Below are 15,538 nucleotides of genomic sequence, written 5' to 3'. Positions count from 1 at the left end.
ACAGTTTTCATGCACCATCGTTTTATCCTCTACCTGAGTAATATCAATTTGGGCAAACACTACTCCTCCTGCTGGAGGACAGTTTTGGCCACTCCACCCAGTAAAGAACAGCCACCTTATAACCAATCATGCACAGACAGACGCACGCTCACACATCCATCCATCAGTTGTTTATACCTACTGATCCGAGCACTGGTTGCTGGTGCCGGGTACACCCTGGACAGGTCACCAGTCCATCACAGGGAAACAGAGACACTCAGGACAAACAACCATGCACACACTGACATGTAAGGACAATCTAGACTAAGAAATTGACCTGTATTTAGACTGTGGGAGGAAGCCGGAGTACCCAGAAAGAACACCCGCATACACAGGGGAGAACACTCGCAGCACTCGCACGTCAAGGTAAACTGAGACTTATTCTTCTATGTACACCAGCTTCTTTGTTCTAATGACATTTTCAGGGCAAGGGAAAACAATCTAACGTCTCCTATCAATGACTGTCTCTGTTCAGACAAAGAAGTTACTGCTGCAAGTGGGATCAAACGAAGACGATGTTGATTTAGGGAGATAATATTGTTGAGATGGTATTTAGTTTCATTCATTTTATTTGAAACAGTCAGAATTTGCACATTATGTAATATTTTTGTCTGATCACATCATTGGAAACAGATACAAAAGAACAATTTGGCAATAGGACCAAAGAGTTGATTAATATTTGGGAATTACTTTAATTATTTTAGTTTTTGAAAAGTACTTCTTACTTATCAGTGTGTAGTATTATTTTCAAGTAATTGCTACTCTTACTTTAATACAATTTATGGCAACTGTGGCCACTTCTGGCCATGTGTGAGAACGCTGCATGGATGTCAGGAACATCTGGCAACAGCTGAAGCACTCAGAAGAGGTTTTTTGGAAAGGGTGGTTATGTTTCACCATCATAAATCTTCAGTGTTTAATTCAAGCCAAGTAGTTATATTAGGTTTCAACATTTTTGCATTGAATTTGTACCTTTTTTTTTATTTTTTAGTTATTGCCTCCACCCCGACACACACACCACAAAACATATCACTTTTGCAGATGGTGTCAAAATATCTTAGTCATTTACTTACTCTCATCAGTGCTGTTCATGTCTACCTCCAGAACTGAACCCTTTAAATAAGAATTGAGTAACCAGACTCTTAAATATTTGATTGCTGCACCAGAAAGTATGGACCACAAAATGCAGCACATTTGACAGTTTTTTTTTTTTTTTTTTTTGCCAGAACCACTTCTCTTGTTACTCAGACGTTACTAAGAGCATTTCCACGTTCAGAACTATCCTCGTTCCTAAAAACTATTTTTTACATGTTGTCACATTATAATCTCAAACTTCCACGTATCTCATCAGGTTTATGTGTACCAGAGAAACACAGAGTAGGAAATAATTGTGAAGTGGAAGAAAAAAAAAAATGCATAGGTTTTCAAACTTCTTTTGCAAATGATCTGAAAAGTGTGGCATTTGTATTTACATATGTACAGTACCTCACAAAAGTGAGCATACCACCTTGCGCTCCTCCACCTTCCGTTTGAAGATGCCCCACAGGGTTTAGGTCTGGAGACGAGCTTGGCCAGTCCAAGACCTTTACCCTCAGTTTCTTTAGCAAGGCAGTGGGTGTCTTTGGGTCATTTACATACTCCCCCGTGGCCCATTTTCCAAAGTGAGGGGATCATGTTCTGCTTCAGGATGTCAAAGAAATACTCCCATATTTGGAAACAAAAAGTGGTGTCTAATTAAATTCAGGTTCTAGTTAATGTTTTCAAAATCATTTCAAAATGATTCATCATGTCAGTAGGGTGGGAAACCCTTTCAAGGAGTTGGCAACCACAAGTCACTGGAAATTTAACATACCGCCTCTTGGCAAAGAACTCTGAGAACCACTCTGATAATGCATGTCATCCTGAACTAAACTGTTAGTTTTCCACCACATGTTTTGCATGCATTTAAATAGAGATCAACTCACACACACCACTGGATTTGACTTACTAATTTGGTGACTTCTGAAGGAAGCGCAGGGTCCGTGTCATTTAGGAGTATTATCGCTAAGGGAACAGATTTCAAACAGCACTTTTCAGTTTTGCATGTGCAAAAATTTGTTTCAAACCCATCAGCCCTCTTCCTTTCATGTCACGATGCACTATTTTCATATCATCAATCACCATCACGTTGCCACAGGGCAAAAATGAGGCAGCGTTTAACAGGTGTGAATACTTTCACATGGTCCCAGAGTGAAAGGCGCTTTCCTTTTGGAAAAAAAAAGTTATTTTATGCTTCTCAATTAAGAGAACAGTTTGTTATTCAGCCAAAATGGTTCAATCGTAGAACAGATGTGATCTATTCACAAAGGTCTCAGATCACGTAAGGCCCTGGTCTCCTCTGACATGAAACTAGAAATCATCCTTTTGTATGATTTACAATAGAAACGCATCACGACAAGAGCAAGGCACAAATGACTGGTGTTATAAATGTATGGATTTTTATTTTGTTTCCACTTGTGAAGCAACAGAAGACTTTCTCAGTAAGGAGAAAAACAACCTTTAAAGTAGGCAAGAATGCAGTCTTTTAAGTCGTGATGACGTTGCCATAACTTAAGAGGGAAACAGACAGACTGGAGTTAAATGACTCGAGATAGAAACGTTTAAACTGAAACAGACACCATAAATAAACTGATCATCATACTCCAGTGTTAAGAAATTACACATGTGACACTTAAAGTCTTAAAAAAAAAAAAAAAAAGGATAAAGTCAAAAAAGTACACCAAAAAATTAAAAACAGCAGGAAAACTTAGTCTGCAAAACATGTTGGAGAGCATGTTATGTGTTGCAGAAAATGATAAACATAAAAAGCAATATTTAAAACAAATAACACCAAACGTCCACATTGTTCAAACGTCAACAGCCACAGTACATCTTTGTGCTTGGGCGTTCATGCGCAGGAGTGTGTAAGCATGTCAGGTTGTGCTAAACGAACTAGCAGGCCTGTCTGCTCTGGGAAAGCGGGCCTCACGGTTTGTTGATCTGGCCCATAAACAGAACGGTGCCTGGAAACAGAAACGAAGACGGTTCATTGTCTTGGTGCTAAAGGTCAAGGCAAATGCAAAACATCTAAAAATGGACTCCTCCGTCTTCTGCAAACAGTGCATACCTGTTGGGTTATGTCTGATGAGGAACAGAAAGGGTTTATCCACTGTAACCCAAGGCGGAGAGGACCGGGCCATCAAAATAGCAGCTAGACAACACATCAGTTTAGGTTAGTGGGGCACACACACACACACACAAATTCTGATTGCAGAACGTTTTAATCTCTAAAACTACAGTTTTATGTCAGACCAGAAACATTTGAGACCATAGAGGAATACTTACTGGTGGCAGAGGCTGCCTTCGTTCCTTGTTCATTCACAATGATTTTTGACTTCTGAAGGGCCTTGGATACGTACACTGGCTCGGTACCTGAGAGAACAGCAGCAGTTCATTTCACCTTCAGAAACAAAAGCGACGACTTCCTGTAGGCCAAGGGTTTGTTAGTCTTCACTTCAAGCCACAAGATGGCAGTGGCGCTTTAGTTCCACTAATTCTGGTGAATCTTTCTGTGAAAACCTTAAAAAGCAGATCTGTTTGCTCCACCACATGGTGGCACTAGAACTCTTTGTTTAAAGCAGCTTTTTCCTCAGACCAGCCCTGACTCAGTTTTCACGCTGAGCAGTCAAGACGCTTTCCAAGTTCTTACTGGATCTCAGCGCTCTACAAGAAACACTTTCCTCTGATTTTTACACTTACTCATACCCAAATCAATCTGCTGCAAAACCATATTCCTTCTACTTGCGTGCATGTGTCACCGTCTGGTTTGCCCTGACTCCGCTTTCACTCACTGAGGTGTGTGAAGTCGGCCGCATCCTGACTGAACATGTCTGCGATTCCCAGCGCCGAGAGCGGAGCTTTCAAGTCCACCTCTGCATCTGCAGAAAACCTGCAGACAGACACGCGGCACCATACAGTTACCGTTCAATTCGCCCAAAGCCGCAGCTCTACGTGCGCGTGTCTGCTTGGCACTTACTTTGGGATGAGCAGGCGGACTTTCCTCATGTGCATGAGCTTGGCCCAGCTCTGCAAGGTGGCTGTGCTGATGTGTGGAATGACGCTGGACAGAGGTGTGTCCTCCTCAAAGGGGATCACGATCAGCATGCTGATGGTGTTGCCGTGGTAAGGCAGCTCGATCACTCTGTATTTGATCCCCTGAGGTGTGGTGGCCATGCCTAAAAAAAACGTACAAAGGTTAAGGAGTTAGTTTGGAAAGAATACATTTTCACTTACCGATTTACTATAATTTTCTAAAGATATCCCCCAATTAACCTATTGAAGAAAGGGAATTAAATTGTCAGTCGGTAATTAGGAACAAATTTAACTCCCTCTTTATTTCTACATCCCAGGAAAAATTATCACCAAACAGCACCATATGGCAAAACAATGAGCAGAAGCCACAGATGAGCCAGACTGTAAAAGAGATGCAGCAACCAGAGAAGAGCTCCAAAGTTATTAGCTTAGCTTAACAGAACCAGCAGAGCCACATGGGGGCTAAAAAGAGGGAAGACTTGAAAGAACAGGGAAGCTTTCCACCAGAGGCCAACAGTAAAATTCCTCTAAGAGGTAATCAAGATGTGAATCACAAGGAAGTTACTAATGATGACAATCAGCAGAGGTTTGAGCCTCCCACCTTATTCATATGTCTGTAGCGCATGAATAATGCTCAAGCTGGTATTTATGAGACAACGAGAAATAATCCACTGCTGGGCCAAAGCCAAGACTGACAGGATTTTTTCACAGCACGTGTGCTTTGAAGATGGGTCTTCAAGCCTTTTGGAATTATCTTGCATAAAATCATAGATTTTCTTTTTATTCTGAAGGATTGGATCCACATACATTCATCATAAACAAAACGGGTCTGGGTCTAAATTCCCCTCAATAATTTGTAACCAAGGTGTTCCATTTCATAAACAATTTGGTACTAAATCATTTCTTACCTCTTGCCTTTTTTGTAGTTTAGTATTTAAAGAAGTTATGGCGATAAATGGTCATAAAAGTGTCAGGATTGAAAACATAAAATTAGAAGAAACAGAAGGAGCGAGAAAAAAATATCGATAAATTTAACAAGAATACTGGCCTAGCACAGTTTCCCCAATACGGTGCAACCCTATCTGTTTCCATTCATTTTGGTTCTGATACCCTGTTGAGCCAGCCCACTTCCATAAAATTTAATAGTTCAGGACAACTAACTCAATACAAACAACTACAACCTGCTGCTGGAGGACACCATTTATTGTAAACATATACCTTCTTTTCTTTATTGTAGAAAATAATAGAGAATTTCATTGGTTGTCAATGGGGGCCAAACCAATGGATTCATGGATGCTTCAAAATGTCCCATGGCAGACAACTAACTCCATGTTGTACCTAGAAACACTGGGTACAACATGAAACTATAAAAAGATATGAAACCACAAAATGGGTGAAATGACCCAACCTCGCCTGCAAGCTGGATTCTCGTATTTGTTCGTTGTTATCAGACAAAAACCCCAGAGAACAGGGTATGTGTTGAACAATGCAACAGGGTAGCTCCAATAAAGAAAAAAAACAACAACATTGGGAGCTCTGACCTTCTACAGGGATTCACATCTGTCTTCCAGTATCCCAGTTACAAATCTGAAGCTGAATCCCATGAATCCTTTATTTTTAACTTTAAGACCTCAGCGTCAATAAATGCTGCCAGATCTCCTAAAGCAGGGGCTCCCAACCCAGGCAGCTAGGGACCCCCGTCCTGCATGTTTTAGACACATCTCTGTTCCAGCTCACCTGATTCAAATCACTGCATGACACCAGGCGCAGCTCAAGCCTCCAAATCCCCCATTCCGTTAAGTCAGGTGTGTGGCAGCAAAGAGCCAACTAAAACATGCAGGACAGGGGTCCTTGAAGACCTGGGTTGGCAATCACTGTCCTAAGGCATGCAGAAAACTGGGTTTTGTTACATACAGATTCTCCAAAAAAAGTTCTCAATTAAAAATCAAAAAACGCATTTTATTGTATCCGTTTGATAAATTTTACGATCAGCTAAGAAAGTGGAGGTGGAAAAAAATAATCCAGTTGAAATTACTTAGAAATGTGCCTTCTGAATTTTGGATCGTAGAACAGGAAGTATAAACAACCTGTAAACTGAGCTAAAAGAAGCTACAACTGATTCATGATGAGAACAGCTGTATGCAGCCATAGACTCAGCAGGGACCATATCATTCCTCATTGCAAGGTAAAAATGCAAGGGTCTACGTTGAAAAGGAAACTCAACAAACTAAGACGTTTCAGTCCCTCATTAAAGCTTGTTTAAACCCACATATAAAAGGAGTTTTATTTGTACAAGACTGACTTTTAAGCGCTCCATCTACAAGACTGAGAAAACAGCTGAGAGCTGGAGAACGTATTTAACATGCAGGAATGTCCAGATATTTTTAAAACCTGTTTTCATCCTCAGACACAGACACTTGTCAAGCTACAAAAATAAAAATGCTGCATGAGGGTTAATTTGGGCTCAAATAGGCATCAAATGTCTCAACAGCAGCAGGCTCCAAGACATGAGTCATTCCTGCATAATGAGCCCAGATTAAAAAAAAGAAGGTTTGAAAATTATAAAAATATAAACAAAACCTACTGTAATTCTGCACCGAGTGCAGGAAATGACAATCTGTCAGAAATGTTTCTCTTTTTTAATGAACAGGGAAATACACTTGAGGACAATAAGCCTAGGCAAAACCAACGTACAACATAAAGGCGCAGAAGAATTCATGCCCCTTGAACGTTGCCACATTTAGGAAGAAAAGGAAGAAATAATCTAAACATGTGGTGTGTCTTTAGCATTGAGCCGCTACGTCTCAGTACTTTGCAGAACCACATTAGCCTGCCTTGAGAGCAGCAGGCCTTCTGGGATACGACTCTACCAGCTTTGTACATCCAGAGACCAGGGCTGCCACTGACCACCTTTTCTTCATTAACACAAGTAGGAGACAGAAGGACTGTGAGAAAAATATCATCATCTGCATGGAGCTGTTGCAGACCTAGAGAGCTCTTTCATTGACAGACTGCTGCATCCCAGATGCTCCAAGATGCATTTCTGCAGGTCCTTCCTCCCAGCAGCTGCTTTATAATCTCTGCTGCTCACAACAGACTCAATAACTGTTTACATGATGCTAATGGTTACACGGGGTCTGATCCGAACATTAACTGTTTACAATGTTCCCACATGCTAAGCTAACTTGCACACACCTTAGCTACTTCAGGACGATGCTGCACTATCACGCTCATTGCATATAACCCTAACCACTGGCTGAAAAAAAAAAAAAAAGTCAGATTCTGATATTTTGTTGGACTGCCTTTAGCTCTGATTACGGCACGCATTCGCTGTGGAATTGTTTCGATAAGCTTCTGCAATGTCACAAGATTCATTTCCACCTAGTGTTGCATTAGTTTTTCACCAAGATCTTGCACTGATGATGGCAGCGTCTGCCCGCCACTCACAGCCTTCTCCAGCACATCCCAGAGATTCTCAGGGGTTAAGGTCTGGACTCTGTGGTGGCCAATCCATGTGTGAAAATGATGCCTCATGCTCCCTGAACCACTCTGAATCCTGGCATTGTCATCTTGGAATATGTCCGTGCCATCAGGGAAGAAAAAAAATCCATTGATTGTACGCTGGTCATTCAGTATATTCAGGTAGTCAGCTGACCTCATTCTTTGAGCTCATGCTGGTGCTGAACCTGGACCTGACCAACTGCAGCAAGCCCAGATCACAGCTCTGCCCCCACAGGCTGGTACAGTAGGCACTAGGCATGATGGGTGCATCACGTCACCTGCCTCTCTTCTTATCATCCATCACTCTGGAACAAGTTAAATCTGGACTCATCGGACCATGTGACCTTCTTCCATTGCTCCAGAGTCCAATCTTTATGCTCCCTAGAAAATTGAAGCCTATTTCCCCCAGTTAGCCTCACTGTTTAGTGGTTTTCTTATGGCTACACAGCTTTTCAGTCCCAATCCTTTGAGTTCCCTTTGCATTGTGCGTGTGGGAATGCTCTTACTTACAAGTCAAATTCCTTGTAAGTGCAAACCTACTTGGCGATTAAACTTGATTCTGATTCTTTCACTATTAAACAAAGCCCAGAGTTATACTGCTTTTATTTGATTTCAAACGTTTAAGTGATCGCCGATCATTCAGGATTTTTTTTCCGGCCACATTTTTATCTTCAAAGACGATGGGTCCCCACTATCCTTCCAGTTTTTAATAATGCGTTGGACAGTTATTAACCCAGTTTTAGTAGTTTCTGCAATCTCCTTAGATGTTTCCTCTGCTTGATGCATGCCAATGATTTGACCCTTCTGAAATAGACTGACATCTTTTCCACGACCTCGGTATCTGTCGCTCAACACGGTTGTTTTAGAAATGAGAAGCAACTTATTGCACCAGTTGGGGTTAAATAACCTTTTGCCAGCTGAAACATAATCGCCCATGCAGTAATTATCCAATGGGAGGCTTAGTTAAATCCAGGTGGCAACTTTTTTTTTTTTTTTTGGCCAGGCAGTGTAATATTGTGTGTTATGTATAAAGGCCTTTTCCACTGTTAAATATTTTACAGTGTGCAATATTTACTCTGGTATTTACTTTTTATCTCATATTCCTGGTGTTTCTTGATTAGACTAGTTTGTTCCTTTTTTATTCCTCTTCATTGCTAATAATTGTGTGTAACTGTGGGGGAATTTACGTTTTTCGTAGTTAAATGTAAAATTGGGAGACAATAACTTAAAAATAACTATAGTTTTATAAATTGAATGCATGTATAGGGTTTAATTTTTTTTAAATTTTAAATATTCATATGTTCACATTATCCATACAACTAAATGTAAATAAAAACCGAGGAGAAGTAGAAATGATTTCACGTAGAGCTAATCAGCCAAACAGATTCTCCAACCTGAGCTGCAGACCGCCGCTGCTCCTCCAGAGTTAACGGTGACATTGATGCTTCTTTGATTGATGGCCTCCTTGCCCCTCCTGTCAGTTTACGTTGACAGATATCACTGCTTCCTTCATACTGCCCTTTGTTCTCCAATAAAGCTCAGAGGCCTTCACCGGACAGCTAGATTTATAGCGACATGAAATTAGTAGAGGGGGTGGGAGACCCTTAGGAAGTAGTATAAATTAAATTTTCCTTCTATTTCACAATGATGTACTACCTGGTATAAACCTATCAAAACAAACCCTAATGAAGCATCCTGAGGTTGGGTGTAACATGACAAAAGGTGAGAAAGCTCAAGTGTTCCGAATACTTTTGCGAGGCTCTGAACATGGTATACTTACACGCAGCAGAAAAAAGAACTGTACGCTGTACAGCTGAAGATGGCCGCTAATTACAGTCACCGGATGAGAATCTATCCCCCGCACTCTCAGTGCCACCCCAGCTCTGACAGCACGGCTAAATATAGTTGACTGACTCGAGCATCATTGCATTTCACACAAAACTAAAAGCGTCTTGTGGACGCGACATGCCTGTGATTCTTTACAACTCAACAGAATCGGGAGCATGAATCACACACAGACTGTGACTCCACCAGCAAAATAAGACTCAAATAGCCCAAAATGAGTCAATAAACAGATAATACAGTGCACGCACCCTGGAAAGGCATGTGATTGGTTACCTGACTCCACCAGATAGATTTGCTCCGCATATCCATCTGGAAACCTTCCGTTGAAGTAATTTTGGGAAGGGGGCGAAAATACCGGTTAGCTGATTGGCCTATGTTGGTGATAGACGGGCCAAATGAACCAATCAGATTCGTCGTCGCTCGTAACAGAGCGACGACAACCACAAGCCAAGCTACTCTTGCTGCTGCAGGTAAAGGCTCGTTAGCTCAGCAAAGAAATACTCTGTAATTCCGATAAAACTTGCTCGATAGCCACGCTAACGCTAGTTTCATCGGCTGAAACCGCCATGTTCTTTAGACTGAACTGTCGCGCTTCTCGTTGCGTCACACCTCAACCCGCCTCAAAGCCAACGCTGATTGGACGTTCGTTTGGTGAACGGCTCCAAATTTTCTTTAACGGAAAGTAGCCAGACTGATCTGCGAGTGAAACCTTGAAAGCTTGCGAGATCAGGATGGTCTCACGAGGCTATCTGATTGGACCTGAATCAACAAAAGTTGCAATCAACACCAATACAATAAAGGTTTCAAGCCTATAAACGTTAAAAGTTTTTGAGTTGACAAAAATAAAAAAAAATAATGGATAACTCTATGTGGGACTACAAGCTCTGTCCACAATCGGCACATTAGCCGCGTGTGAACATGTCATCTTTCCTTAATGAACTCCGCCTGCTCCTGAGCATGCTCAGAGACAACGACGCTCACCCAAGTTAAAGATGGACAGCTGAGACATCATCGGAACTTTGTACACATTCCCGTCACCGCCGGTGAAGGACCTCATCTTGGTGTCGTTGGGCTGGAAACAGGACTTCCACAAGCCTTTGAAGTAGATCGAGTTGAGAGCAACCAGACGGGTCAGGGATGAATCCAGCATGTCTGCTTTGATCAAGCTGGGGATGTGGCCTGCAGAAATATACAATAGTAAAGAGTACGGTTTGACAGAACTGAAAAACACTCATATATTCAAACCGCGAGGGAAAAGGGAAGTAATACTGCAGACTCATAGGACATAATATTCAGCAGCAGAAAATGTGTTCCTGTTAACGGTTTGTAGGTCTGATAAATGAAGGCACAGCAATAAGAGGTGTGGGCGACACCTGAAAGATGTTCTCTCCGGTCAGGAGAAATCAGCAAGCTCCCTGAAAGCGTTAGCCGTGCCGTTAACTAGAGCTAAACTAGGGCTGCAACGACCAGCTTACTAGACGGGGCCAGAGACGACAAGCTTCATGAGAATAAAACGGGACTTCAGCAATACCTTGCTAAACCAGTCTGGGTTTTTTTCCTTTCAAAAATAAGAATAAAAGGCTTGGTAAATTGTATGCTGTGTTTTAAAGAATATAAATCCAAAAATGTGCTTAAGAGTCTGTTTTTTTTAGTTATTTAAAACGCAACAAAGATGTGAAAGACAGGATTTGAACCATGTACAACTGTTTCATCCATTTGAGGCGCACACGTTTGTGGAAAGAGAAAAATATAATCAGCCCAACGATTGAGATTTTGATGTATAGAGATGATGAACAACAGTTCAGAGAGTCATTTAGAAACCATTGTCCCTTTAGATTAGAGAGGAAGAAGGCTATGAAGCGAATGATAACTTTACTGTCATGACAAGCCAACAGTTTACTGTATTATCACTGTGTGTAATCTCTCATCAAGCATTCCTTTCTCTTTAGAAAAATTATTTTAAATGATGCTTCCTGATAACGATCATTTAAAATTGGCTTCTTCAATTATTTCACAACCAGATATTATTAGCCAGCTCATAAGTATTTATTAGCAGACTATGTCAACATACTTCAAATTAAGAGTCTTAACCAGATAACGGTGACGGTCTTAAAGCACACATCTTCATATTAGTAGCTTATAATTAAAGCTTCCATCTACAGGTATGTCTCCAGAGTGACATGGGCGGCACCAAACAGCATGATGGCTACCTTTAGTCTTGTTGCTGACCCACTCGTTGATATAATCAGCTGCCGCGGTGGGGTCGCTGAAGTCCAGGTTCCTGCTCTCACACTGGAAGTTTGCTTTATTGGTGGCAACAAAGCTCTCCTCCATCGGGAAACCCTTCTGGCCGAACATGGCGTTGGCGATCAGCACCACGTCCTGGTTTGACTTGGCAGTCAAGTTTTTGTGCAGCTTCTTCAACATCCTATAAGGACCTGTGCAGAACAAGAGGTCTTTTTGATCAATACTGAAAACCAGAGAGATTTCGGCTCATCTACCAAATTCCCACGCTCCAACACCCTCCTTACCGTTCTTCTTGTAACGCAGAGCGCTGACGATCTGCTTCCTCGTTTCTCCGTGGGCTCCCTGCAGCAGCATGCCGAGGATTGAGGCCACGCCGTGGGGCGAAAGCACCACGTTTTCCAGAGGCTTTGAGCGCACCACCTGCTGGAACACCTGTATGCCCAGATCAGAGCCCCGTTCACCGTACGAGGGAGAAGCGGACAGCACGCCCTGATGGCCACACAGGGCCACCAGCGCATACAGGCAGAGTAAGGAGATGCGCTTCATTCTGATCCCCGCAGCACCTTGAAGGAGAGAAAACACAAGATAATGAAACATTGAATGAGCTTATTGTCCATGGCTTCCCAGAGAACACGCCTGCTATAGTCATTAAACATTAATCTAGCACCAGCCTGCATTCCTCAGAGTCACCTCCGCAACCACCCATGCCTTTCACATAACGTGGTTTACTCAGTAACGGGTAATTATCGCGTGCTCCCTCCGTTGTCCTCGGGGCAAAACATCTTTAGTACGGCTGACTGTTGCCGTCACGAAGGCCGCTCTCTGCTCGTGTTTCATTGGACTCCACCGAACCTTCACGACCACCCCGAGGGAACCTGCCTCAGCCTGCTCCGCTGGTTAAAGCCAAGCAAGTATGACCGCAGGAGCCAGACATCAGGGCTGCTGGCGATGAGCAACGGAAGTACACTCCGCTTTACTGCAACAGCGCTTACGTAACGCCCACACGATACGACACGTTTGGTCCGGTCACCTTTAAGATTTACATTCATTTGGCCTTCAGGGAGAAAACAAAACCAAGTAACTGGATAGTTTGAGTTAAAACCCGGCTCCAAACACAATAAAAAAAAATAGGTTGCGCCCCAAACCGGATGACGAAGGCTTATATGAGGGTCATACAAAAACATCATGTAGTGGTTTCGTTTAAAAATGGCAACGGGACAACTATAAATACTACTGTTTTGTAATCTTTGTTTGAACCTAGGTCACATTTTCTAAACACGGTGCCTGTATTCAATCAGCTTTCACGGCTGCTTGGAAAACCTGCAGGGAGTTCTCAACTGAAGTTGTTCATCTTCCACGAGTTGTACAAAGTCTCACTAAATAAATTTTTTTCCAGTGGTATTACTTGGAAATAATAATATGACTGAACTCGTGTTTTTTTTTTTTTGGATAGAAATCCCCATTCTGCTATAGAGTCCGTTGAAGATAGCCAGTCTGGGCTCATCATTAACCCCTAGAGATGCACTGTGAAATAGTCCTGAAAGGGACATTTTTATTTATTTTTTGTATTATTTTTTTTTTACACTCCATCCGCCCTGGTGGGTGATCAGTCTGTTGGATAATAAAAATCTGATCATTTTCCAATCAGCGAACGCACCATAAACACCAACATCACTTTAATGTAACGGAGTGAAGGATTTTCAGCATCAGTGAGGAAGCACCAAGCGGTGAAATCGTCTATGACGGAAAGTTAAACGGCGATATGGCAGCTGGTTAGCTAGGTTCCTACAGCACAGCAGCAGAAAACAGGAAGATGAACATATTCCAGCTATAGTTGTTCTTTTCTGTCCGTCTGAAGAGTCCAATGAGGTGTCATGAAACCTGTAGGCTCTGGAAAATGTTGACAATCTGCTAGAAGGATTCTCATAATATCACGACTTTATTCTCATATTTATTCTCGTAATATCCAAAAAAATAATGAATTTACATTACAGTCATTGTAGATTAAAGAAAAACTAATTATTGAAGTAAATTCCCACAAAAAAAAACTCAGATAAAAATGCATTTGCGAGGAAAAAAAAACGTGGATGTTTTCTGATGTTGAAAAGTCGTAAATTTCACGAAAAATCTTTTTTTTTCCATGATTAAAAAGGCATAAACTTGCTATATTAAAAACAAGTATCTCTCTGACATTGTAATCAGAAATTCTGTATCATCTGGATGATCTCGAGACCCTGCTGTGGAGAATAACCATCTGGTGAGATGGTGTACTTTTTGGATTTTGGAGTGTACAAAAAAAAAAATGTTTATGCTGAATTATACATGCACGTTGTGTAGACTTTCACAATCGTCTTACTCGGCATCACATTTCATTTAATCCAAATAAGCCAGTAAAGTATTTTTTTGGCCCTGTTGTGGGCTGTACCCTTACTTGCTGCTGATACACCTAGGAGTTTCCCACTGTGGGGAAATTATTCTATAAACTACAATTATTCTATAAACAGCTCTGTGAAGAAGTCAAGAAAACATCTTTTCTTTTATTCAGATGTTAGGTGGCTCAGAAAGAGACCTTAAAGTAACTCTGCAGTGTCCCCCCCTTAGGAATCCTTTCATCTAACTGGAGACTTTTGATTTTTAAAGACAATCACATTTAAAATGTTATCAGATAAGAATACAACTGCGACCGTCTTCTTCTTTCAGCACAACCAGTAAATCCTCACCCTTAATAATTTAGCAAAAACTCATCATGTGCACCTGCACCAAGCACAGATGTTTACTACCCCGGCAGGGAGTTTCCCTGGAAGCGGGACCCCAGGTAGAATTGTGTTCAGGGCCCCCATAAATGCTCGGCTCGGCCCTGGCCGTTCCCCCGGAAAGGTGGGCACGCCGCGGGGGGAAATCCCCTCTGTTTGACGGACGCTACCAGCTAATCCTGCTGGTCATTAATTAAAGCGAGACGTGAGAGCAGCAGGGGGGCCGGAGCAGCTCCTCGGGAGGTGGAGGAAGGCACTTTCTCTGCAAACAATGCTCATTCAAGTCACGTATGTCTCCGCGTAAGCCTTTGTCTTTACCACAAAGAAAAATGACTTTTGAGCCGAATTTAGAGTAAAGACGCATAGGCAATCGATGCAAAGTGCGGACTGCAACCATACATGAATGCAGCACATTGAGAAAAGTCATCCAAAAAAGAGAGAAAGACAGACCAAGTTAACTTTTTGTGCAGACTCTAGTTCCAGCTGCTGCCACTGCGCCCCTTTACGAGCCACCTATATTTATTTATCATTTTCCATCTTCAAGGGAGAAAAGTTAACAAACGACGTTCCTTCTTACCTTTTTTTGTTGTTGTTGTTTTCCTTCTGACGTTTTTCTGTTTGGACTTATCCCCCAGGTGACACTGACACCTCACGTCGGTCCGGTTCTAACTGGAGCCCAACCGAGAAGCGAAGGTTCGCACCGAAACGCAGCGTGAGAGAGCAAACGTGTTTACTGCCGCCGACCTGAGCGCTCCGACTGGGCTCGGCTCTGCTTTCAAACAGCAATTTATCCGCCTCAGCTCCGCCTTCTTGGCCAAACAACGGACTGGGAGCGTTGCTGCCCCGCTGGCGTCAAGCTCCGCGTCACAGCACGGACACTTCCGCTCACACCTCCAAAATAAAAGCGCCTCTATGACGCGTTCCACGAAAATCCGGTAGGTGTTGCTTTCAAACTCCTTTGAGGAAAAGTTATTAAGTAGACAACTTCATAAATCAGAGTATCATAGAAAAGTGTTATATTTCATGTTGTGTTATATGTTGAT

The 15,538-nt window shown here is 42.2% G+C and overlaps 1 protein-coding gene across 1 annotated transcript; it reads right to left on the bottom strand.

Moving 5' to 3' along the window:
* Positions 1 to 2,494: 2,494 nt before the first annotated feature.
* Positions 2,495 to 15,271, bottom strand: serpine2 (serpin peptidase inhibitor, clade E (nexin, plasminogen activator inhibitor type 1), member 2). Its single transcript, XM_012863185.3, has 9 exons — positions 15,073 to 15,271; positions 12,027 to 12,305; positions 11,706 to 11,933; positions 10,477 to 10,674; positions 4,094 to 4,292; positions 3,909 to 4,006; positions 3,403 to 3,489; positions 3,185 to 3,268; positions 2,495 to 3,080 (listed from the first exon to the last, which is right to left on the bottom strand). Exons 2-9 carry the CDS (start codon positions 12,286 to 12,288, stop codon positions 3,043 to 3,045), a joined length of 1,194 nt encoding a protein of 397 aa, XP_012718639.2. The 5' UTR covers positions 12,289 to 12,305; positions 15,073 to 15,271; the 3' UTR covers positions 2,495 to 3,042.
* Positions 15,272 to 15,538: the final 267 nt, after the last annotated feature.

The sequence above is a fragment of the Fundulus heteroclitus genome, chromosome 18 (genome assembly GCF_011125445.2).
Source record: "Fundulus heteroclitus isolate FHET01 chromosome 18, MU-UCD_Fhet_4.1, whole genome shotgun sequence".
NCBI classification, from domain to species: Eukaryota; Metazoa; Chordata; class Actinopteri; order Cyprinodontiformes; family Fundulidae; genus Fundulus; species Fundulus heteroclitus.
The sequence above is the reverse complement of the archived record's forward strand: the minus strand, read 5'-3'. Positions and strand labels throughout refer to the sequence as shown.